General features: G+C 38.1%; 2 protein-coding genes and 1 non-coding gene across 3 annotated transcripts; 1 reads left to right on the top strand and 2 right to left on the bottom strand.

The window, feature by feature from the left end:
• Nucleotides 1-1,725: 1,725 nt before the first annotated feature.
• On the top strand, nucleotides 1,726-16,449 carry fam83hb (family with sequence similarity 83 member Hb). Its single transcript, XM_032581680.1, has 8 exons — nucleotides 1,726-1,985; nucleotides 7,898-8,059; nucleotides 8,873-9,205; nucleotides 10,234-10,398; nucleotides 10,512-10,636; nucleotides 10,716-11,270; nucleotides 11,391-13,761; nucleotides 14,960-16,449. Exons 2-8 carry the CDS (start codon nucleotides 7,937-7,939, stop codon nucleotides 14,978-14,980), a joined length of 3,693 nt encoding a protein of 1,230 aa, XP_032437571.1. The 5' UTR covers nucleotides 1,726-1,985; nucleotides 7,898-7,936; the 3' UTR covers nucleotides 14,981-16,449.
• LOC116731828 (synaptonemal complex central element protein 1) lies at nucleotides 2,990-22,728 on the bottom strand. The gene is made up of 10 exons (XM_032581683.1): nucleotides 22,156-22,728; nucleotides 21,577-21,639; nucleotides 20,408-20,482; nucleotides 20,196-20,243; nucleotides 20,008-20,062; nucleotides 17,438-17,527; nucleotides 17,282-17,345; nucleotides 17,140-17,206; nucleotides 16,941-17,037; nucleotides 2,990-4,110 (listed from the first exon to the last, which is right to left on the bottom strand). The coding sequence occupies exons 1-10, from the start codon at nucleotides 22,169-22,171 to the stop codon at nucleotides 3,999-4,001; spliced, it is 687 nt and encodes a 228-aa protein (XP_032437574.1). The 5' UTR covers nucleotides 22,172-22,728; the 3' UTR covers nucleotides 2,990-3,998.
• Nucleotides 20,532-20,664, bottom strand: LOC116731988 (U8 small nucleolar RNA). Its single transcript, XR_004341678.1, has one exon. It is a non-coding gene; the product is annotated as a U8 small nucleolar RNA (small nucleolar RNA).
• Nucleotides 22,729-22,849: the final 121 nt, after the last annotated feature.

Below are 22,849 nucleotides of genomic sequence, written 5' to 3'. Positions count from 1 at the left end.
AAGAAATATTCTTAAGCCGCATTTATTTGAGCAATGCCACAAATTCAGACAAATTTAGTGAAAAATTAGAATTTTCAATTTTATTTTAAGAGCTTTGCATACATGGAGAGTGTTGAATTGAGTAAAAATCTGTATGATCTCTGAACAGACTTCTGGAAATCAGGTTCAGTAGAAATACCAAATCAAGACACACAGAAGCACGAGCAAAACCGTTACAAAGAGTAGAAAATGAAAATACAAGCATATTACCAGCTGTAAAAGGTAAAGGTCGTACTGCGGTCTGTCTGCTGAATTTAGAAGTTATTTTTTTAAGTGTTGAGGAGGGAAAAGTTGGATCATCCGAGTTGTGATCGGTTTAAATTAAAATCATTATTCATAATCCTGTATAAGCATCCATGTCATTTCAAATAAGGTCTTGCTTGTTTCAGAAAAAATGCTAAACACACGATAAAATTTTGCAGATATAACAGTCGAGATTAGCATCTACAAACCTTAAATGACAAAAAAATGACCCAATACCTGCACTGAAGTGATGGGCAGCTGAATTTTTACATTAAAAAATAGATTTTTTTTCCACTCTGATCAAATAAATATTTCTAAAGTAGGCAGATGTTCAGTGTTTGGCTAGATTTTTAAAGGAAATACTTCAGTAAGAAACAAGACAACTTGTACCAGCCGCATAATCTTCTTGGCACGTTGAAGTCATACTGAGTTCCTAAACATTTACAACCAGTTGTTAAATAAGGAAGTAGTGCAACTTGGTGCTTACCATAAGCTGTCTGCTGAAAAAAAAAGGGTGTAAAGAAGCAAATAGAGCCACTAACTAAACTAGTTTAGTTAAAATTATTTTTGGCTGTTTAAAAAAAAAAATTAATCAGTCCCTTTATTTAATATTTTATCCATTATCCATCCATCCACGTCTCTCTACCAATCTATTTTCTCACCATTAATTCTTCAACCACAGATTTATCCACCATTCATTCATCCATCTATGTACTTTGTGAACCATTCATCCATTCATAGTCCATCTTCCATCCCATTTACCATCTTTTCATTTATTATACTATCCATCCATCCATCCATCCATCCATCCATCCATCCGTCCATCCATCCATCCATCCATCCATCCGTCCGTCCATCCATCCATCCAAATGTGGCTAAACGTATCACATTTTTAAAGCTTAAAAGTAGCAGATATCTACCACAAATTCACTGTGAATTTTGGATTTGTTGTTTAAAACTGGCTCTAATGAAATGACAACTGTCAAAATTAAAATTTATTATATTTTAATGAATCCTGTTTTCATGCAGACTTGCGAACTTTTCCATTTTGTTTGCATTTCAATAAACTGTTGCAGCACATTAGTTATTTTTTTAAATAAACAAAATACAAAAGACAGAAGACTGACTCAAGACTTTTTGGTAATAATGCAATGGTGGAAGTACGAATATGTTGTATGTGTATTTAAGTTATTGCCAAAGGGAAAAGACGAGATTGTGTTATTTAGTCGTTACATTGAGTTCTCAAACTAACACGCAAAGTTTGAAACGAGGGTTCGACTAGTTAAAGGTCAGATTCTTGAAAGAACTGATAAAACGCAGGATCCACGACACTGAGCCCACTTTTGAAACAAAGCACAAGGAGCGAACTTCCAATGGTGTGGAGGCCCTGTCGCTTTGGGAGGAGTCTCACCGGTGGGAAAGCGCTTCCTATCAACATTCACTCCTGTCCTTCCTCATTCACTGCGCGGTTCTACAGCAACTCTGCCGCGGCGGCTCCCGAGGATCACCCACCGCCGAGAGGAGCTCTCAGCCCGGGCAGTGAGTACGCGGTCACAGCGCACGCTACCGGAGAGGGGCGGTTTGGGTGGAGCTCCTGTCCGATTTATGGAATGTGACACTCGGACGAGAAAGGAGGCCCGAGTCGGTGGATTGAAGTCGATACAAAGACGAGGGAGAGAACAAGTTGTGCTGCAAGTAAAGAGGTACGGACTGAAAAACTGTGGCATTTGGGTCAAAGCAACTATTTACGTGGAGTGGCTATAATACTCTAATTACACCATTTCTATCTATACTAACTGCTATATTCTATCCTGTCTCGCTCTAAATCCCGGTACTTTTTTCTAACTTTAACTTTTTTTCATTTTTATTTTATGCGAGCAGAATAAACGGTGAAATGCAGACAACTTTCCGCAACGACAGCCTGCAGTTTCTAGAGGATTAAGTCATCCAGGTAGCTGCTGTGCACTGCAAAACCTGAGCAGTGTTAGTACAGTCTGAGCAGACAGAAGGCTCAGTGTTGCCCGTTACCAACACACTGAGCTGTTCTTTCATCCAGGCCACTGAAGGCAGAAAAAAAAACCCCGAATACGTGTAGAAATAACATGACTCCTCTCCTATTTAGCATGCAGACGCTGTAGGAGAAGCAACACTACAGGGGGTGAAAAGCTGTTAACCTGCAAACATTATGCTCTGATGCACTGATAAAAGATATTTCTAGCAATCGGTTTTGTAACTCCTTTTTATCAATTTCTATTTAGAAGTTTATTTAGAAGTTATAAATAAAGCTATTATCTTCCTACTTTCCAGACCAATTGGAAAGGAGAAAACAAAGAAGTCAAAAGAGCTGCTTTTGTCTGCATTACAATCTACAAAACAGTCAAATCCTCCTGGTTGAAGGACAGAAGTATCTATAAATAAAACCCAACTAAGAACAATTACAAAATGTGCTATAGCTCTCAAACTTAATATGTAAAAAGAAAAGCTGATTTTCTTTTGTGTTAGATTGTTAAATCATTAATTTATCACAACTGTAGGAATCTTCATTAATTCGTCGTAATTCACTTTCGGACCAGAGCGCCATGTGTTTGAGAGAGCAGTCAACTTTACATAGCTGTGCAGCTCAGCAGGACTTCACTATTATATCAATAGAAAAACAAAATGACCAATGTTGACATTTTAAACTGTCAACAGTGCTTAGCGTGGTTAGTGCTCTTAACTTTACTAATAGCTGTTCTGTTGTGTATTTCTCTACAAGAGAAGCAACATTTCCGTATCGAAACACTTTCCATCCTGGACAAAGTTGGATTCCGCTAAAGGATAAAATAGATCAACTTTGTGGTAATACGTTCTGCTTCCTGGTATACTCAGGTAGTTTGTGTACGGTTGACTGGACTGTCGACATGCCTCTGTAGACAATAGTTTTCTTCTAACTTCATTTTTGAAAAACCTCATCGATGCTGAAAATAACTGAGTCTTCTGCGCTATGTAACAACTTCCTCACCGGAGAGGGTTGCTGTCGGGAATACTTGAGCGTCCATTGAGCGGGAAAAAACATTGGATTTTTAGTTACCGAATTTTTATTAACTGAACAGAGGCAGGAAATCAGAAATTTCTGTCACAAGCCTTATTCTCAGTGCATCTCTAAATAAGTAGATACATTTTATTAGGATGTCTCATAGCCTGTTTGAACAATGCTTTGCATGCTTTGGTGTTCTTTGTGATGGGCTTAGCAGAGATTCCAACCTTTTGATTATAGAGCTCTTTCTGTTGAGCAAGGAAGACTGGTTTGCAGACTCCAATAGTAGTTTAACTGCATGCACATAACCGTTCAGTTTTACAGCTTTTATCCTTGATTCAGCCAGAGTGAGTCACTGTGCAGGAATAGCCTTAACATGTGGTTGTAATTTTGAGTTTAAAAAAGCTCTTAAATGCCAGCTCTTTTTAGTGTGTGCGTGTCTTAATTTAATCTTGTCACATTTCCCACACGGCAGCGGCTGCATCTCATTCATTAGTGCGTTCTCTCTTGCATGTGTGTCAAAAAAAAAAGATAGTCTGTTTACAGTTTGTTTTTGTGGACTAATGTGCTTTAGGAAGAGAGGAGCTGGAAAAACAGAAATACTTTCATGCGTCGGCTGCTAAGTTTTCCGTTCAAGCTGACCGCAGGCCTGAAGGCAGTTGGAACAGATGAGGCACTTCAGAGGACCTGTTTTTCTAGCCTAAGACGGGATGGGATGTGAGCCTCTGAGTGCTGTCACATTCAATACGTGCTCATCTGTCTTTGAGCCGTGTTTTGTGCTCCACTCATCAGCCGCGTTGAGGTGTGATAATGTACAGAGAGACAGGAGAAGCTCTGCGTGGATTTATATCTCAGTTTGTGTACATTACTCCGACAACGATGGAAATACTTCTGTGTCCCAAAACGAGCAGCAGAACTTTACAGCCTCCAAAACCTGTTCTCAGGTATTCTGCTCTTACTCCACTCGCGACGAGTTATAACACCTGAAATGAACATGCCGGATCAAACCCGGTGTTTGCTCAGCAAGGCGTGTTCAGGTAGAGAGCGATACTTCTTGAGAGTTTACGATTCCTCAACCTTTATTAATCCTTTCCGCCATCAGGACCGGTAAAATTTTAGAGGTTTGTCTTTGTCATCTCATGCAGAAATGTTGAGTACGAACCACTGACACATTAGCAGTGTGCACACTTGAGATCCGCTGCAGTGTTTTGCTGCTGGTTTAGTGTTTCACTCCAGCTTTGTTTACGGTACATTTGCGTTTGGCTTTGCTTCGTGTGGAAAAGCTGCTTACCTGAAGCAGAAATACAGAATTCCAGATTCCCAACATGTATCAGTGCTTGCATTTTTGGTGCTCACGTCAGTTGCCATAGCAGCAAACAAAGCACTGGTGTCTGTTTTGATATCCTACCTGTTATAGCTCCTACCTTATGGTAATCCTCCACTGCCTCACCCTGCAGTGATCCACAGGTGAGCAGGGTGAAGAAGAAACCACCACGTTCTGTTTGGTATCTTTGTGTTTGATTCAGGCTCTTACCTCATAACCACCTCAGGGCTAAAATCATTCCAGCTTGACTGCCAAGAATTTTAATAAACTGATAATTAATGAAAATGCTTAGTCGCACAAAACGAGCTCCTTTAAAGATCTTAAATTCTTGGAAACAAAAATGTGTCTACCTCAAAGTAGTTTTGTTAATTTAGTACATGGATTAAAATCAGTTTTTTTTTTTAAAAACTCTGTTTATGTCCATTGAAATGGTTGCATAATAAAGGCCATCTCCCACTTTGTTTTTCACTGGATTTTAGAAAATTTTGCATCTAAGAAACAACAGAAAAAATTAACAACAGAGATTTTTGAAGTGACTAAAAAAAACCAAAAACAACAACATTTAGACGATGCAAAAGTCCACAATGGATATGTGTTAATATGGAATACATATTAACAGTAACTATGTGTTCCAAGGTTTCAATACCCCTAACCGTTTCCATCATGCTACTCCTGCGGTTTATATTTTTTAATAAGTGACTGAAGTTTCTCCTGCTACGTGGAACAACGTCTGCAGACTGGAGGAGTAAAAAAAAAAAACCAAGCCATTGCTGTACAGTATTCTCCAGGCTGGAACAAATATATTATTATTTGTCTTTGCTTACAACAAAGAAAAATATGAACAGTTATGTTGTGAAAACAGACCCATTATTTAAAAAAAATTGTTTTAAAAGTACAACTGGCAAGCTCAAATTGACATGTCTATAAAAAAAAAAGCTGACTGCAGGCTAGCTAACTGAGAAGGTTGCCCAACTAAAAACTTCTAATATCAACTTGATGCACTGGTGTTACTCTATAAAGAATGAAAAGGTAGAAAAGTGAGACAAATATTCTGCCCATTAAGCAATTGAAAACTACAACAAAATTCATGTGAGCATTTATTTTATTTTATATTTTTTTGCTTAGGTCTACGTGCTAAAATGATGATAATTTAAAAATAGTCACTTAAAAATGTTGTAACGAACATTTTTTTTAATTGTCAGAATCAAATGTTGCATTATTTCAGCACAAATAATTTGCAGTGTTTAAAATCAAAGTACTGTTTTACTTTACTGCTTTAAATCGAAGTACAGTGTTACACTTTTTTTGTTTAAAATGTTAAAACATATGATTACTTGATAATAATTATAAAAAATGGTAACTTAATACAATGTCCGCAAGTTCAACCATACCTGTAATTTGAGGGTGCTAACAGCTGGTTTAAGGCTGTTGTGTTACATAACACGGTTGTTAATTTGAGGTTTGCGTACTCCAAGCACAACATTTTTTCAGTTTGTGGTTGTCATTCAGTTCCTTTGGCATGTGTTTGCATTCAAAACAACAAAGCGTCAGTAGCTTATTGTAAGATTTAGAATAAAATCAAAAAGGCTAAATAGGTTAGGTGAATTTTATTCTTTGAAAGTAAGCAGGGACATACTGTAGAACCAAGAAGCAGTTAGTAATAACAGTAATAAGTAAGAAAAAGAAGAAGAAACGGACTAACTTTCCTGAAATAAGTGAATAAAGAGGAAATAAGCCGTTTTGCCCATGTACAAATCACAAAGCTGTAGTTTGTAATTTTATCCTCTGGCCAAGCCACACCAGGCTTCTGGATGACTCACCAGTCCTCTGAGTCAAGTGGGTTCTTCCACTGCTTGTGGGTTAGGACTTGTACCCTTCGCTATCACCACAACCAAGCCCTGAACTGTTCCTGAAAGTTTACACAGAGCGCATTATCCACACTTTTATAACAGGTACAATCCCTCCCAGCCTGAGCCGATCATGTCACACCCTGATAATTTCACCAGACTTCCAGTTAGTCAGGGATAATAAGAACACTTTTATAAGTTACTCCAGGCTTCATGTTGAGACCATGTGCTTATTTGTGGAAAAATAAGCACATGAGATTTAACTTGATTTAAAATTTTGCTTTAAAAGTGTAACTCATACGATCTATAAGCTTATCAGTACGGGAGACATTGCGGTTGGTTCAAGCCTGAAATGATTGTCAAAGTTCATCATCTTTCTGCCTATCAAAGAAATAAACACCATCTTGAAAGTAGTGGTCACATCTACTTTATGTTTTTGTGTTGAACATTAGGAATCTAATCACTGGCACTGATTATATCAGCAATGTTGAAGTTGAGGAAAATAAATCATGCTCACATTAGGTAGTAAGTAAGTTAAAAGTCATGGGGCAGCTTAAAAAAAGACTTATGGCAGCTTTCAGACTCAGTTTTCTTGCAGCAACAGACTTTCCTTGGCAAGGCCTAGCAACTAGCAACACGAAGCATGACGCACCGGCATGACAAGTTAATTTAGCAAACGTAAGAATGGACTTGTCTATACACCTCCTCATGCCTTTCCCACCATTCCCCACGCCTCATTTATGTCCATTTTCCCTCTGTCTTCCTTCCATTGTACCTTCTTCCTCCTGCTGTTTCTACGTCCAAAGATTTGTTTGCACTGTATTCCACAAGCCAAATCCTGATTGAGTTCATCATTAGCATTATTGTGTGATTGTTTTATTACCCAGTACAGGTTTGGTGTTCAATGAAACAGACTTAACATATCAAAGTCTGCAACACCAATTTCAAAGTGTGATTCCTAATCTGATATTTACTTTTGATCAAATTCCCAAATTTAAGGTAATTCAAGAGGGAGTGAGTCACAAGACTGACTACCGTAAATTAAATTAGATCTCTTCCCTGCAATGAAAAATCTCATAGCGATTATTTTGTATAACTGTTAGAGTTATCTCGAATAAAACTGGGATAATCTCCTGGTATTGATTTACTAACAACAGTTGCTTTGTTCGCTGTGGGAAACATGCCCGCTTGTGCATCCTAACACAAAGCTGCCTTTCTCTCATAAGGGATTTTAATTGAATTACTGTATTGTTTGTCATTAATGCGGGAGTGGAGTGTTATTACAGGGAGTGCAACCACAATAGCAAGGTGATCTAAATACAGGAAAGCATCTTTTTCTTTGGACCAGGGTGCTTTTATGTTTTCTCTCGAGATTCTAAGGCTCCCAGCTAACTCTGCTGCCCTTTCTTGTTTTTACCTTTTCTGCAGAAGCTTTTCATTTGACTTTTGACCGCACCCAGTCCAACAATGCCGCACCGGTCACAGAGCTCTTCGGTTGGTGATAATCCACTTGACCCAAACTATCTACCGCCACACTACCGCGAGGAGTATCGTCTAGCAATCGATGCTCTGATTGAACATGACGTACAGGTAACAGTTACAATTCTTTTTCATTTTCCACAATGTGAGTAATGTGTAAAAACAGATGCGGGGCCATAGAAAAGCATTTGTCTTTTGTAGTGTTTCATACTTGAATGTTTTATATCAAACAACCAAATTATCATGCAAGACTAAAAACCAAAGTAAATACAATGACAGTTTTCAATTTACGATTTTGCTTATTAGGGGAAAACGGCATTCAAAGAAATGTGCCCTTTGTTAAATCATGCATTAACAGCAATTAAATACTTTTTAGACAATAGGTTTCACTTTTTCTTGCCACCCCTTGTCATTTTACAGATCTGATTACAGTCAGACCTATAAAATAAAGAAATTACCTAAATTAAACCTGTCTACATTAAGTAAGCTAACTTATTTGAAAAATCTTGGAGTGAACAGGACATCAAGTTGGACGACGGAGCAGAAAACAAGCATGTCCACCTATGACTGACTAAAGAAGCATTAAATGAAGATTTTGGAGAAGCCCAGTCAAATTCTGCACTTAAATTTGATTGTGATGATGATTGTGATGGAATCCTATTTTTGCTCTAAAAGCCACTAAAGTTGCTAAAGCCAGGCCAAAATTTTTCTAGAGTGGTGTAAAAGGCTAATTACCAGTTATTAATGTCACCAAAAGTTTGTGTAGATTTCTTTTTCCTATAAGAAATCTATATTACAGTTATTTTTTTCTACAATATTTGAATGTTACACAAAATCAAAAACAGTAGTAAAAAGTAAGGGTCGAATTTACCTTACTGTATTGCTGTAATGCATGCACTGAACTTGTTTGTGTTGTCGCACCAGGGCTACTTTGAATTCCTCCAGACGTCAGATTTGGTGGGTTTCCTGTCCCAGTCCGAAATTGACTACATCAAGTCCACACTGCAGGGACCCAGCCAGTCCACAGGCGCCCCTGAGCTTACATATTATGAGGGAGGGCAGGACGCTGAGGGCTCCTCTGACACCTACTGGCCATTGCAGTCTGACACGGCTGCGCCGGGGCTGGACCTGGGATGGCCGCTTCCGCAGCACAGCTTTATCGGGCCCACAGAGGTCACCACTCTGGTCAACCCCTCCGACGCAGAAATGCCAAGTATTAAGGAGCAGGCCAAGAGACTCATCAAAAATGCACGACATGTAAGTAAAAACACCAGGGTGCAAGAAAGACAGATGTTACAATGTGCAGACTTGATTTGTAGCTGGGTGGGTTTGTGTCAGGAAGGGTGTATTTGTTTCAGTGCTGTCCTATCATTATGCATCCCATAAGTCAACTATTATTTTTGAAAAAGAGAAAAACTGGTTGATAAAGCCCTGCCAGGAACATTTCTGTGCTCTAACTTGTTAGAGTTTTTTTTTTTTTTTGTCTACCTCTGGCAACGTTTTCACCACTCCCTTTTAGTCAAATTTCCAACTCACTGGCCGTCAGCTAAATTAAAAATATGATTAGCAGCAGAATGACTGCCAAATGTGACAAGCAGTCAAACTTGTTGGTGTGAAGGATCGTGCCTTTATTTGTCCTACGTTTCTGTCTGAATTTACAACGTGCTGAGCTGTGTCTTGCAGGCGTTTACTTTTAGCAACTCTCCGGAAGTCAGTGTCTCAGCATGCAAATGGTGGAATGACAGCTTGGAAATAAAATTAGTCACCCTGCAAACCTTATGTAAATTTAGTGCGGCAGATATACTGAGTGTAGTCAAATGTTCATGGAGTGTCTATTTTGTTTCAAGTCTTTTATTGAGGCTTGAAACTTAAGTTGGATAAAAAAAACTTGCCAAGTCAACAAACAGGAAGCAAGGCCATCTCAATAAATACAAATATTCAAATACAGAAAGTCCTGGCTCAGTTCACCAATTTTTACCAATACTTTATCATTCCTTCCTAAATACCTAACCGTACACAGCAGTGTTTTTCTTTTCAATTTTGTTCGTAGTGAATTATCTGACTATAAAAATGGTCAAACCTTGTTTATACCTAGTTGTATATTTTTATCTGAAAATCTTACTTTCTCTGTGATTTTGTTTTTAACAAAAGTCATACCCATGACCAAAACTACAAAGAGTCAAATGACAAGGATCTATATAGTACTGTTAGAGGAAGGGTTTAAGAAACTGACAATGCAATAATCATGTGTCCCTAAAATAAGTGTGTTTGTTCTTGTGGTCTAGGTTATCGCAATTGTGATGGACATGTTCACAGATGTTGACATTTTCAGTGACCTCTTGGAAGCAGCAGGACGCCATGTTCCTGTTTACATTCTGCTTGATGAGAGGAATGCTCCTCACTTTGTCAATATGGTTATGAGTTGCAAAGTCAACCTGGACTTAATTCAAGTGAGTTTCAGGTTTCATTACATTCCACGTGTCTATTTTAACTTTTTCTCTTTTTACCCTTTGCAAAATTTTACACATGGTGTCCACTAACAGGTAAAATGTTCATTTTCTAGATGATGCGTGTCAGGACTGTTGCAGGTGTAACATACTATTCTCGGACAGGGAAATCGTTTAAAGGACAGGTGAAAGATCGTTTTCTCTTGACTGACTGCCGGGCTGTCCTCAGTGGAAACTACAGGTAGGTTACTAGATAATATCATTTAGTTACACTGTATTTATTTAAAAACGCTAAGACTTTCTCTTTTGTCTATTTCTAGTTTTATGTGGTCATATGAGAAGATCCATCGATGCATCGCACACCTCTTCCTTGGAGAACTGGTCACTACTTTTGATGAGGAGTTTCGTATTCTCTTTGCTCAGTCAGAGCCTCTGATTATTGATCCATCCAGTGGACCACTCACAATTCCTGACTCAGGCACCAGCAGCTACGTGAACGCCCAGTTCGGTTTAAAGAGGTCACAGTCTTTGCGTAACCCCGTCGGTTTCAGGAGACAGCCCGAGATGCCCTCAGCCTTCCCATATGGGGAGTTAGATCGTAACACTTCACTTCCTTTCCGGAGGAATGACGCGTTTCGTCACACCCTGGAACCGAGTGCAGGAATAACGATAGGAAAATATTCTCAGCAACAGTTTCGCCTCCAGCAGTCATACCTGGAGCAGGGAAAGTCCATTGTGTCCAGGCAGATGGAGTTGAGTTCAAGTGCCTTTAAGAGACATAGCTATGCTGAAGGGACTCAGGAAAATTATTCATCTTCACGACAATACATGAAGCACAGAGTAATGAACAATCTGGATGAAACTGATTTTCACAGGTAATTCACTCTAAAATGCACATTGTTTCAGGATTTAATTATTATAATTCATCTCATGTACTATAATATCTGTACATTGACAACTAAGTCAACTATAAAGATCAATGGTTTTTTTTTCAGAGAGCAAATTTCAAGTAGCCATTACTACAATGAAGGTCCTGGTCCTGGTTCTGGCCATGGACACTACGACAGACTTCGAGCCAATCGGCACCTTCCCATTGACCAATATTCGGAATCTAGTTTTCACTCAGACCGGGAGCCTCCACCTGGAATAAGGGACTACTTTTCATCTGAGGACCTAAGAGGACCAGAAGGGCTCCATGCCCCCCCTGTAGCTGGGCGATATGGAGGAGGATCCGCTAGTCGGAGACCAACCATAGGACAAGCTTATGCTTGTCAGAGTTCACCGACACATTTGCACCCACCTGAGAAAGGACATTTTCAAAATCAGTCTGATCAAGAGTACAATCAAGATCCAAGTGCAAAGCAAGGTATGAGGAGTTGGAGAATCCACTCATATCTGAGTACTTATGAGGATGGTGGAGAAGAAGGCTTGCCTCAGCCTATGGGTCATGATGCCTTTGAGGAGCCCCCGCTTGCTGAGCAACTAGGTTCATGTGAAAATTTAGCTTCACGCTTTAGATTAAAGGATCCACCAAATGTGCCCCCAAAGCCCAGACCAGATATACTGAAACCCCGCTTTGGAAAGCCAAAATTACCTGACAGCAATGATCAAGACTCTGCCCCAACAGCAAGCAATGATGTGCTTCCCTCTTTCAGTGATTTGAGGTCTTCTGTTTTGGAGAAAAGAGACAGAATAGTAGAAAGGGGGAGGGGAAGGGAGTCAGAGAGGGGTTCAGCTAGAGATACTGCAGAAGATTTGGAGGTTAAGGAAGCTCCAGATATCTTTTTGTCCAGGCATGAATCAATCCGCTCTCGCGTAAACCCTCTCCTCCAGCGTAGCTCTCGTCTGCGCTCCTCGCTTATATTCTCATCTTCCAAAGCAGAGATGCACAGTGGTAGTCTAGGTCTAAAACCAGCGACCGAAGAAGATGACCAGTTAGATACGATACGTACTTCCTCCCTTGTGGCCCAGATTCTTGAAAAGAGAAGGTCTTTCTCTCGTGAGCCTTTTGAGTGGCGAAAGAAAGCTGAAGAAAAAGACAATGTAAAAGAAAAGGAAGAGAGAGAGGAAAAGATAAAGGAGAAAGAGAAAGAAGAGCAACATAAAAAGGAACAAGAAAATAAAAGTCAGATTAAGGAAAAAGAGGAAACCCATAGTACTAAAAAAGAAGAAAAAACAGTCAGTGCCGAGACAACTAAAGACAAACCCTCAGTAAATGTAAATGACCCAGCTAGTAGACTACAGTATTTTAAAGATCTGGAGAACAAGAGAAAAGCCTCAAAAATGGAGACAGAGCAATTTCAAAAAGCCTCGGAGCCTGCTGAAAAAAAGCCAGACCTTTCTGAGAAGGTCTCTTTGTGTCCAGACACAACTCCTCCACAAGTGGCTCCATCTGTAACCGTCACTTCGACAGAACAAGAACCCAAGAAGCCAGACATCTCAGCAAAACTGGCGGAGCTCTCTCGCAGAACTTCATTAAGTTCAGTCAAGCCTTCAATAATAACCCCAAAGCCTTTTGGAAGTTCCCTGAAGCTTTCAAATACATTGCAACCCTACAAAAAAGAAAATGAGACAGAGGGTCAAAAGAAAGATGACCTCAAGGCTCTAAAGCCTCCTCCATCACCTAAGTTATTCAGAAAGGATCAGCTGAAGATTAAGTCCCTGAATCCTCGTCGCATCTCTTGTAGTGATGATCTTCTGACAAAAGATGCCACAGATGCTGAGAAGAGTGAAATGAAAAAGAGTCGCTCTCACAGTTCTTCAACGATGCCACATGAAGAGTCTAAAGAAGGACTGCACAAAGTTATGGGATCTAATACTTCGCTAAATACAATTGGTGAAGGAAAGGGTGATGGTAAGACACTTGAATTCCTGAAGAAACAGACTCAGAGGTTAAAGGGGCTCCTGGGGCCAAAGGATAAAGAGAAGAAAGCCTCAGGAGACGACAGGGGCATGAGCACCGTCATGGAGGTGGCTGACGACTCAAGCAAAAAGGGCTCCTCAGCAAAGGTCACAGCGTCCCCGACTACCGAACAACCCGCCACAAACCACAAAGAATCGGCTGGGAAATCATCTTCATCCCGCTACCAGACCTCAGGAAACTCTGCTTTGTACAGCAGCAACCTGCGAGACGACACTAAAGTCATTCTGGAACAAATCTCAGCGAACAGCCAGAAAAACCGCCAGGAGCGAGAAGAAACCGGAGGGGACAAAGACAGTGGTGCCATGGACAAAGCTCAAGAGACACAGAACCCCTTTAAGAAAAATCGATTTCTGCGACCACAAAGCAGCACCCAGGAGAGGGAAGGGCTGCTGAAGAGGATAGAGAGTCTGAGGAAGGAGAAGAAGGTCTACAGCCGTTTTGAGGTAGTTAATTCCAGCAGCACTGATGGCAAAAAAATATAGTTAAGATAAATATAGATCATCTTGTCAGTGTTCTGAATCATAAAACTAAACCAGCGTTTAGAAGTAGAGATGTTCTGTTTTTCATTATTTGTTAATTTGTAATGTTTGCACATAGGCTATAAAGTAACAAGAATATAGATAATTTTCCTAAAGATAATTTTATTTTGTTGAACAAGCTAATGTGTTCTGCCTGGTATATACAGTGCTGTGAAAAGTTCTTATCCCCTTGGAGGTTTTTTACACATTTGTTTGATTGACACACTTGTTGTTCAGATCATGAACTAATCTTAACATCCGACAACGATAACCCAAGTAAATACAAATATAATTTTTCCAAAGATGATTTCATTCAAACAAGCTATTGAAACCAACTTTGCCATGTCTCTTTTTCATTGTTTATGTACTGAGAAAATTCAGGCATGCAGATCTTGTTCTGGGTTCTTTTTTAACCAACTGGATAAATGGTTTAGACTCTCCATTTATCCTATGACAATTAACTGTAATTCACGTTTTCACCATTTTGTGGATAATGGCTCTCATTGTGGTGCACTGGAATACTGATAGGTTTAAAGGATTGTTCTTCTGTTCTTAAATTTCTTTCGATTGGATCATAATGTATTGCTTTGTGAAATCTTTTAGCTTACTCCTTGTTGTCAGACAGGCTCTAGGTAAAGGATTTAAACAGACCAGAATTACTCGCTTGTCTGGGAGTAATCAATCCTGTTTAAAGTTGAACTCAGCAATACAAAAAATATGGTTAATCACAGCTACATCATGACTTAGCAACTGGGACAATTATATTTTCATCCAGTGTTTGTTTGGACAGATTTTGTTCCTTTATTAAATGAAATCATTTAAAATGTCCCTTTTGTATTTACGTTGATAATCTGAGATATTCAAATTGTTTGTTTACCTGAAACGACAAAACTTTATGAAAAAACAAACAAACCCCAGAATCTGTAAGGTGGCAGTACCTTTCACAGCACTGCATAGAAAAGTTCTGGCCCAATTTCAATGCATTCTTACCATATATAACCTTTTAATTAAACACACAGGACTGCATAAGTAGGGTTTCACTTTAGTGCAAGCATGCAAGAGAAGAAGTAGAAAAAGGGCAGACACATCAATTTCACTGTTATCCTTGTTGCTCTGTTAACAGATGGGGAATAGCCTGGCATAACGAAAGATGGAGGACCGGCCTTTTATATGTGGACTATTTATGCAAGACGATCAAAAACAGCCATTGCCAACTTGTGCCAACAACAATCTATCACTCCTCAAAGCACTTCTGGTGCAAGAGCTGCAGCCTTTTCTGGAGTTACACAAAGTAATAAAACTTGAAAAGACGATATTGAAAATCCTGAAAACAACCTAAAGTCATTGGGTTTGGAATGTGTCTCCTTGCCAAGAACTGGTACTACTTTCTCCTTATATGGTGACTGAAAGACAAAAGTGACTACTGACAGCGTTGGCTAATGTTTCACCACACAAATAAAAAGGCGGGCTGTTTCGCATAAAACCTAGCCTGTTTAAACGTGACAGGGGAACTTGAAGATGAAAATAAAGAGACTACACATGTTTTACCAGACAAAGGAAACAGATACATGCCAGTTTTAAAAAAAAGCACCGCAGTATTCTGCAGTAAGTATACAGTACCAGTGTTGTGAGTTCATGGAAATGTTTGTGTGCTTGGGACTAGTTTGTAGATAAACATGAGAGAGAGTGTCCTTGTGGTTTTATCATGTGCCAATGGCTCATTGAGGCCATTACAAAGGTAGGAGAGTTAATGCAATCCCAAAGAGATAAAGACGTGGGTAGTACTGAGAATGAAGTTGTGGGAAGTACTGTTGGAATAAAGAGAATGAGGTGTGCAAACGTGGGGTTTTATAAGCTCAAACTGCATTAGCAAGTGTGGGTTTTGATAAAGTCAAAGCTGTAGGTGTAGGTGTGGACCCACTGTTCAGGGCTAAAGATGTCAATAACCATTCAGGGAGGGGATTTCGGTCAAAGTACTTGACTAAAGTATGCGTGCTGTCCTTTGTTTTATGTAAATAAAAATGTAAATCATTTACATTGAGTCACTGTAAAATAGTTTTGTTAGCATGTTTATTTTGGGGGTGGGGGGTTTTCAATAAGGCATTACTTCTATAGGAAACCAAGAGAAAGACGTTTGGGTGTATTGCACAGTTCTGGAGCAAAGCCATGCCAGCTTATATAACTCGTTTTACTTCTAAGGCCCACACCCAAAGCAGGACTCCTAGCTATTTTGTTAGTCTGACCACAATTGAAAAGAAGACTGAGGTGAATGTGTGACACCTTAAGAGGGCATCAAACTATTTTGTGTTTCTATGGAGGAAGTCTGAAGTTTGGATTTACTCCTGAGGGATGATTTAAAGTTTACATGGGTTTTTGATTCACCATTTTACTGTACATATTTATACATATATATAAAAAGCTTTGTTCATGTTTTGCATTGTAAATGTATGCACTGGACTGGACTAATTTTTGTTAAATATTGTTGACATCGCTGAGGGCAAACCAGTTGCACAGGGTAATTGTGCTCTTTGTTTTTTAAACATTTAATAGTGTTACACTGTTTTTAAAATATGCAACGAAAAAAAAAGGATTTAATTAAATATTTTAAACTCATTTAAGCTGTGGTTGTGTGTATATAAGCAGGTCTATATATACATTGAATTTTGTAATTACAGGCTTTTGAGTTTCTTTTTATTGTTGATGCAGAAAAGTCACAAAGTTGCAGCTGTTACATTTTCATATGGAACACTTGTGTGGATATAACATCAGCATAGAATATCTTAATACAGATCAAAAAGTTCAACATTTTTCAGATTTAAAGCTAAAACCACACGAAGATTATGAACAATTTAGACAATAAATATGGTTAAATCTCAGAATGAGTCCATTAAGTACTTAAAAAGCAAGTATCTTAGACAGTGAAAAACATATATGTTGAGTGTTTAAGACTATCTCACTCAGGAAATCTTAACAATTACATAAAGGAAATGTAACACTGGAAATGTCCATTGAGCCTCATCCCTGAGCAAGAGACCAGGCTCAAAACAACACAAAGAACGGGTCACTCTAAATCCCCAAAACTAAAGACAAGTCATTCAGTTTACTCATGAATCTGTGCATCTTCAGTCTCAAACTGCTTCTGTTTCTTCGCCTCCTCTAACTCTTCGTCCAGTTTGTGCAGCTGAGCCAACTTCACTTGTTCTATCACAACCACACAACAAACAGTTCAAACACCACATGCTTGCATAAAAAAAATCATTGTGCTCACAGATGACCGTGGGAAGAACTCAAGAGAACACTTACCAGCTGATGACAGCTGATGTTTTATGTCTTCACCTTTCTTCAACTCATCTGGGAGTCTCTTTGAATTCTAAACAACATTTTTTTTTTCTTTCAGTTATTCACCGTTTTCAATAAACAGAGAGAGGAAATAAGGAAAACTTACAAAGACATAGTCGAGTTGCTTGTGCTGCTCTATCAGTTGCATAAGTTGGTTTTCAAATCTTATTCTGTTGAAACCAGGTTGATTATTGAGTTATTATGGTAATATTTTTTAGTACATTTTCTGAATGGAATTAATGATCACATTCTGACAAGCTACCGCAATTTCCTGTGTTTCAGCTTCACTTCCTCGATTTCACATCTGTAGTGTTCCAGCAATTCCTCGCTCGTCTTGTTCTGCTTCAACTGCCTGCAAAACACATTTTAGCAGATATTAAAGACACTATTTTAATATAAACCAAATGAAATCATATGGCATTCTAAAGTGTTACTTCTCTTTCAGTCACCATATGTTGACTTGGATAAAAGCTTTTGTGAAAAAAAAGGTAAAATTGTTCTGAAATTAGTTTAACATGTTTCATAATTACGACTTTCCAAAACCAGTAAATTATCCAGGCTGTAAATAGATAACAGATGACCAGTCCATCACAGGTTTAACCTTAGAGACACATTCTTCAGGTCAAATTAGAATATCTAATTAATCCAACATGGATATTTTTAACAATGAGAGGAAGATAAGATAAGATTTATTGTCATTGTCATCAACAGATTACAACGAGATTGAGATTTGCTCGACTCGAGTTAAGATGCAGGTTATGTGTATATACATAATATATGAAGATAAAGAAATAAATAGTACAAAATGAGAAATAAATAGACATCAGAAGATGGCTCCAGCGCCTGGAGGTGTCGCAACAGAATTTACATTTTTAACAAAGTGGTGTCAAGAGCAGAAGTTCTTATGCCTTTGAATTTAGTGCCATGACTGCCATCGGGTAAAAACTGTTTTTTAGGCGATTTGTCCTGGTTTTTATTGCTCTGTATCTCTTGCCTAATGGCAGCAGCTGGAAGAGACCATGGCCAGGGTGTGAAGAGTCATTTAAAATGTCCAAAACTTTCTTGTGGAGCCTGGAAGTGTAAATCTGTTCCATAGTGGGGAGGGGGCAGCCCTCCTCACTAAGCTGAGGTAGCCGAAGGAAATTCACAAGCACTGGGGAAAACATGCAAACTTCACAGGTCTGCATGACTCAGATTCCATCCTTAGACCTTCTTGCAGGAAGGTGACAGGTAATACCATCATGCCGCCTTGGTGCCTTTGTCTTGCAGCTTTCCTGCAACAATTCCTACCAACCATCTGTCTTCAAAGGGAAGAGTTAAAACAAAGTGCGTCACAGCACCCGTTGATGTATCTTAGGACAATGCTGGACAGCAGGAAATTCCAGCATTTTGCTATCAGATGGTTAAGAAAAATGTAAGCAACGAAGGAGGCCGGACTGGTTGGACATACCTTCATCCAACAGAAAGATAATGACCCAAACCAAGAAATAAAAATGACCCCCTTCATCCAAAACTCGCAATTTGTTTTGGCATTAAAGTGGTGACAAAAGAAAAGCTGTTATTGAAAACTGCAATAAATAGGATAACACAAATTCAAACCTTTGTATCATGGTAAAGATTCTCAAAATGACATTAAATATGTCCATGTTGTGAAGAAGCAAAGTATTCACAGATCTTTACTTTCAATACAAGCTTTGACTCTTGGTATGATGTTTTTCTCTGAAATGATCTGTTAGTTTTTACACAAAATCTAACCAGAATTACATCTTCTAATAAGTTTAACTTGTGTCTTTTAGTCCAAAGAATATTTCACCCAAAGTCTTAGATCAAGATTTTGTTTTGTTTCGGGACCCTCAGAGGTGACTTAACATGTGGGTGTAGTTCTCTGATAGGATGAAGACCCTGCGTGCCACATAATAGTGTAATAAATGAGCCCACATCACTGATCTGGATCGTGTCTTTCTTATTTATCCGTATGTTACTCATTCATGTGGTATCACAGCACCTGCTCAGCCTCTTTCTTATTGCTTAGTCATAAACACTGACCTTAACTAGGGCAAGTGAGGCCTGCAGGGCTTCAGATGTTGTCCTGAGTTCTTTTGTGACCTCCTGGGTGAGTTTTCAATGTGACTTTGGAGTAATTTTGGCAGGAAAGCTAGTCTTGGGAAGTTTTGTCACTATTTCAAATTCTTTAGAAATATCCCTAAAAAGCTTTCATGGCTGACCTTTTATGTTCTTCAATATCTTTTATCCAACATTTAGCTATGTTGTCAGGCAGGTAATATTTTAGGGATTTTGATTTCTTTATTCCAAAGGTCTGGTAGTGTTCAGGCCTGATTGTATCAAGTGAAATAATAATAAAAAAAAGTTTAACAATTAGAGTTAACTGATTATTTAACAAGACGGAGAATTTTATTTTTGCAAAGGGCCTGTGTGCTTTTGGATTAATTTATTGTCTTAATAAAGGAAATCATCATTTGAAACTAATTTGTATATCTCTGATAATCTTCCTCAAATTATAACATCTGTTTAACAATCTTAAAAATGTTAGCATATGAATTGCTATCCTTTTCTAATGACAGTTGAAGTTACTGTTGAAATTTTCTGTTTAGTCTATATATTTTTACAAGCTTAAGGCATGAACAGGGATGTTTTAAAAGTTTTTTCCTTGTAAAATTACTTTAAAAAGACACATTAGACGACTAGAGCAGATAAAAATATCGTCAAGCCAAGCCACCAGAGCTTCACTACATGGTGAATTCCTGCCATCTAGTGGTAGAAATGCGACATACGCAGTGATACACATTGGCAGACTTTTAAAAAATATTTGACCTGTTCAAGTCCTGCTCAGAGTCTTCACATTGCAACTGCAGCTTGCTGGATGCATCTGACAAAAACAATCAAAAAACACAATATTCTGTTAAAGTATAAATGTTTACTAAAGATTACCATATGGTCTCAGGCAAAGAGCGGGATTACAACAAACACTTGACCATTAAAATTGTTATTCCAGTGAGCACCTTTCTTATCTTTATGGATTCCTTCCAGTTCATTAGCTTCGGTTTGTACTAATAAACAAGAACAATACATTAGATTACGTATGATCAAAATACAACGTTGCTGTTATTTTAATTCAATAAGGGTAAATCTTGAATGCTGGTATGTACAGCTCAGCATGTTAAAAGAACTAATCACTCGAGAAAGTATGTTCAAGAATGGTTTAGTATCTTACAATCTGCAAGCTCCTTTTGCAAATCGTCATGCACAGACTGGGCACCTTTGACTTCCTCTTCAAGTTGCCTCTTCTCTGTTTGAAGAACATCAATATTAGAAATATTGTTATTAACAGCTCAAGAATCAGAATGGCTCAAGTAGGGTGTTGCAGTTCCCCACAAGAGGGAGATACTAATCATATCTCATGAACCTCCATTCATCATGCTCTGCAACTCCACGAATGGAGTAACAGGTAAGGATGTACCTCACTGACAATACCGAGTTAACTGCATGTGAATCTTAATATTGTGTGCAAAGACCTACCTCACTCACGGTTGCAAGAAATCTTTGTTTACGTTTTTATTTGGGTCATCCGTGTACGTGAATACCCCATGAGCTTCACTCAGGTATAGCAATTGTACGTTTTGACGTATTTTGGTTATATTATCTTTATTTCTTCTCAATTTGATACGGGAACGCGTCTTCGTTTACATATCGTCATCACAACGTGGATCCTCATTGGTACAAACTTTAAGAAAGATTTCTACAAAATTACAACAACGAATAAAAGCACTTTCCGGTTAAACAAGGCGCCCACTCTTTCAGATACGTTCAAGGCCCTTACTTTGTGATTCAAAAGTTTGATTTGGTTAAAAGGAATGAGATTAAACTACCGGATGTGTCGCTTAGCAAAGATCAGCCAATGCGTCAAGATGGTTCCTCGACCACTAAAGCTAACACGGCCAGCTTTCAGTTTCAATTTGTGCGATATGTGAAGAATATCCACTGATCAGTTCAACAAAATTAAATAATGATTAATCCAAATTTTAAAAAAAACAACGCTAACACAAATTAACAAGACATTATAAACCAGTACGCATGCGCGTCATTTCGCAATAAAGGCAAAGGGAAATGCTACACTGACTTGAATAAATGTAGGCTACGTGTTAAAAACATAAAAAAATAACCTTAGATGTCAATCGGTGTATACATTTAAAATGTAAATTAATAACTATTAACTTTTAACAAATGTATATTTTGTCCAACAGATGTCGCTGTAGCGCAAAATAGTTTTTTGGTTTTTTTTAAATTGACGTTGCCGTATCAATGAAAAACGTTTCCTAAATAAATTCTAGTAGTATTTTGAAATATACATTATGTGGATAAATAAAACCTTACAAAATATACCTTGTTGAAGCATCCTTAGCTTGGCCATGAGCTGTTCAATTTTGGGCTCCGGCAAATCTCCACCTGACAATTTAACAAATTAAGTTATTCATGGTACATTTAAACTTTACCTGCATATTCTTATGTTTTTACATTGTTTTTATGGCGGGACAATGATAGTATACCCAGTGTTGTATCTTGTAATTAATATGTAAAACATCAAAATTAGAGCCAGGAAAAATCTTTGAATTTCCTATAACTTTCTTCCAAATGCTTAAGATGTTGAAGTAGCCAAGTAGCTTTATGTTGCTCATATTAGCATCAAAGGTAAAACTCTAAGCGGTTCATTAAATTAAACTGAACGTGTATTTTTAATTTTGCTTTAATGTCTTTATAAATTACTGAACAATTAACATCATTTTTTTGTAATATAACCGTTACATTTTAACCAACTGAAAGAAAACCGTTAGCTTAGTTCGGGCTAAATGTACCATTGAAGCTACAGTTCAGCCCTGAAATATTTTTACAGTGCTAAAAATTGTTCAATAATCTGGAAACGACCACATAATAAACCTCTTCCATTAATTATTCGAGTCATACCGTCTTGTTCACTCATGTTTATCCAACTAGGCCTGTCTCTAGATAGCTGACTGACGTCCTCACTCGGTCTCAGAGTTAGCGGTTTAAGTGGGCCCTGCACGTGTGTTCATATCAAGAGGTCTGAATGTATTTAAAAACGCCATTTATTCCAGTCAATTAATTCATAAAAGGGAATTTATACATTGTACATATTCATCTCACACAAAATAATATACTTCAAATGATTGTTGTTGTTCATCGCAATAAAAAAGGAAATTCAGTTAGCCTGTCTCGTTATTACCATACATTACAGAAATATGGATACTTTTTAAAATATATTTTTGGCTTTTTTATTGCTCTAATATTGACATTTTCTTGGAATATGAATTTTGTGTTTTTATTACTCTTAAAATACAACTATTAAAGTTAACAACTACACATACATTTTTAGTTAAATGACTGAAAAACTTTAAATAATATTCAAATTTATTTCAGTGGACTAGTAAACTGCGGTCATGTTTTCCTGATGTGGTGTTTAAAAATATGCTTTTTTACAGTTCTGTTACTCCCACATGTGCTGTGATGGCTATGCATGCAGGACAGTTGTTTACATGTGCACACCGCTGACTGAGCGTTTGGAAGACCAGCTAATGCCCAGAGATTAAAAATGAGAGTAAAATCCAGGTAGACAAATAAAATCTAAACCTTAATGAAC

This window comes from Xiphophorus hellerii, chromosome 13 (assembly GCF_003331165.1).
Source record: "Xiphophorus hellerii strain 12219 chromosome 13, Xiphophorus_hellerii-4.1, whole genome shotgun sequence".
In the NCBI taxonomy this organism is placed as follows: Eukaryota; Metazoa; Chordata; class Actinopteri; order Cyprinodontiformes; family Poeciliidae; genus Xiphophorus; species Xiphophorus hellerii.
Note: the sequence above shows the minus strand (reverse complement) of the source record. Positions and strands in the feature narration are given on the sequence as shown.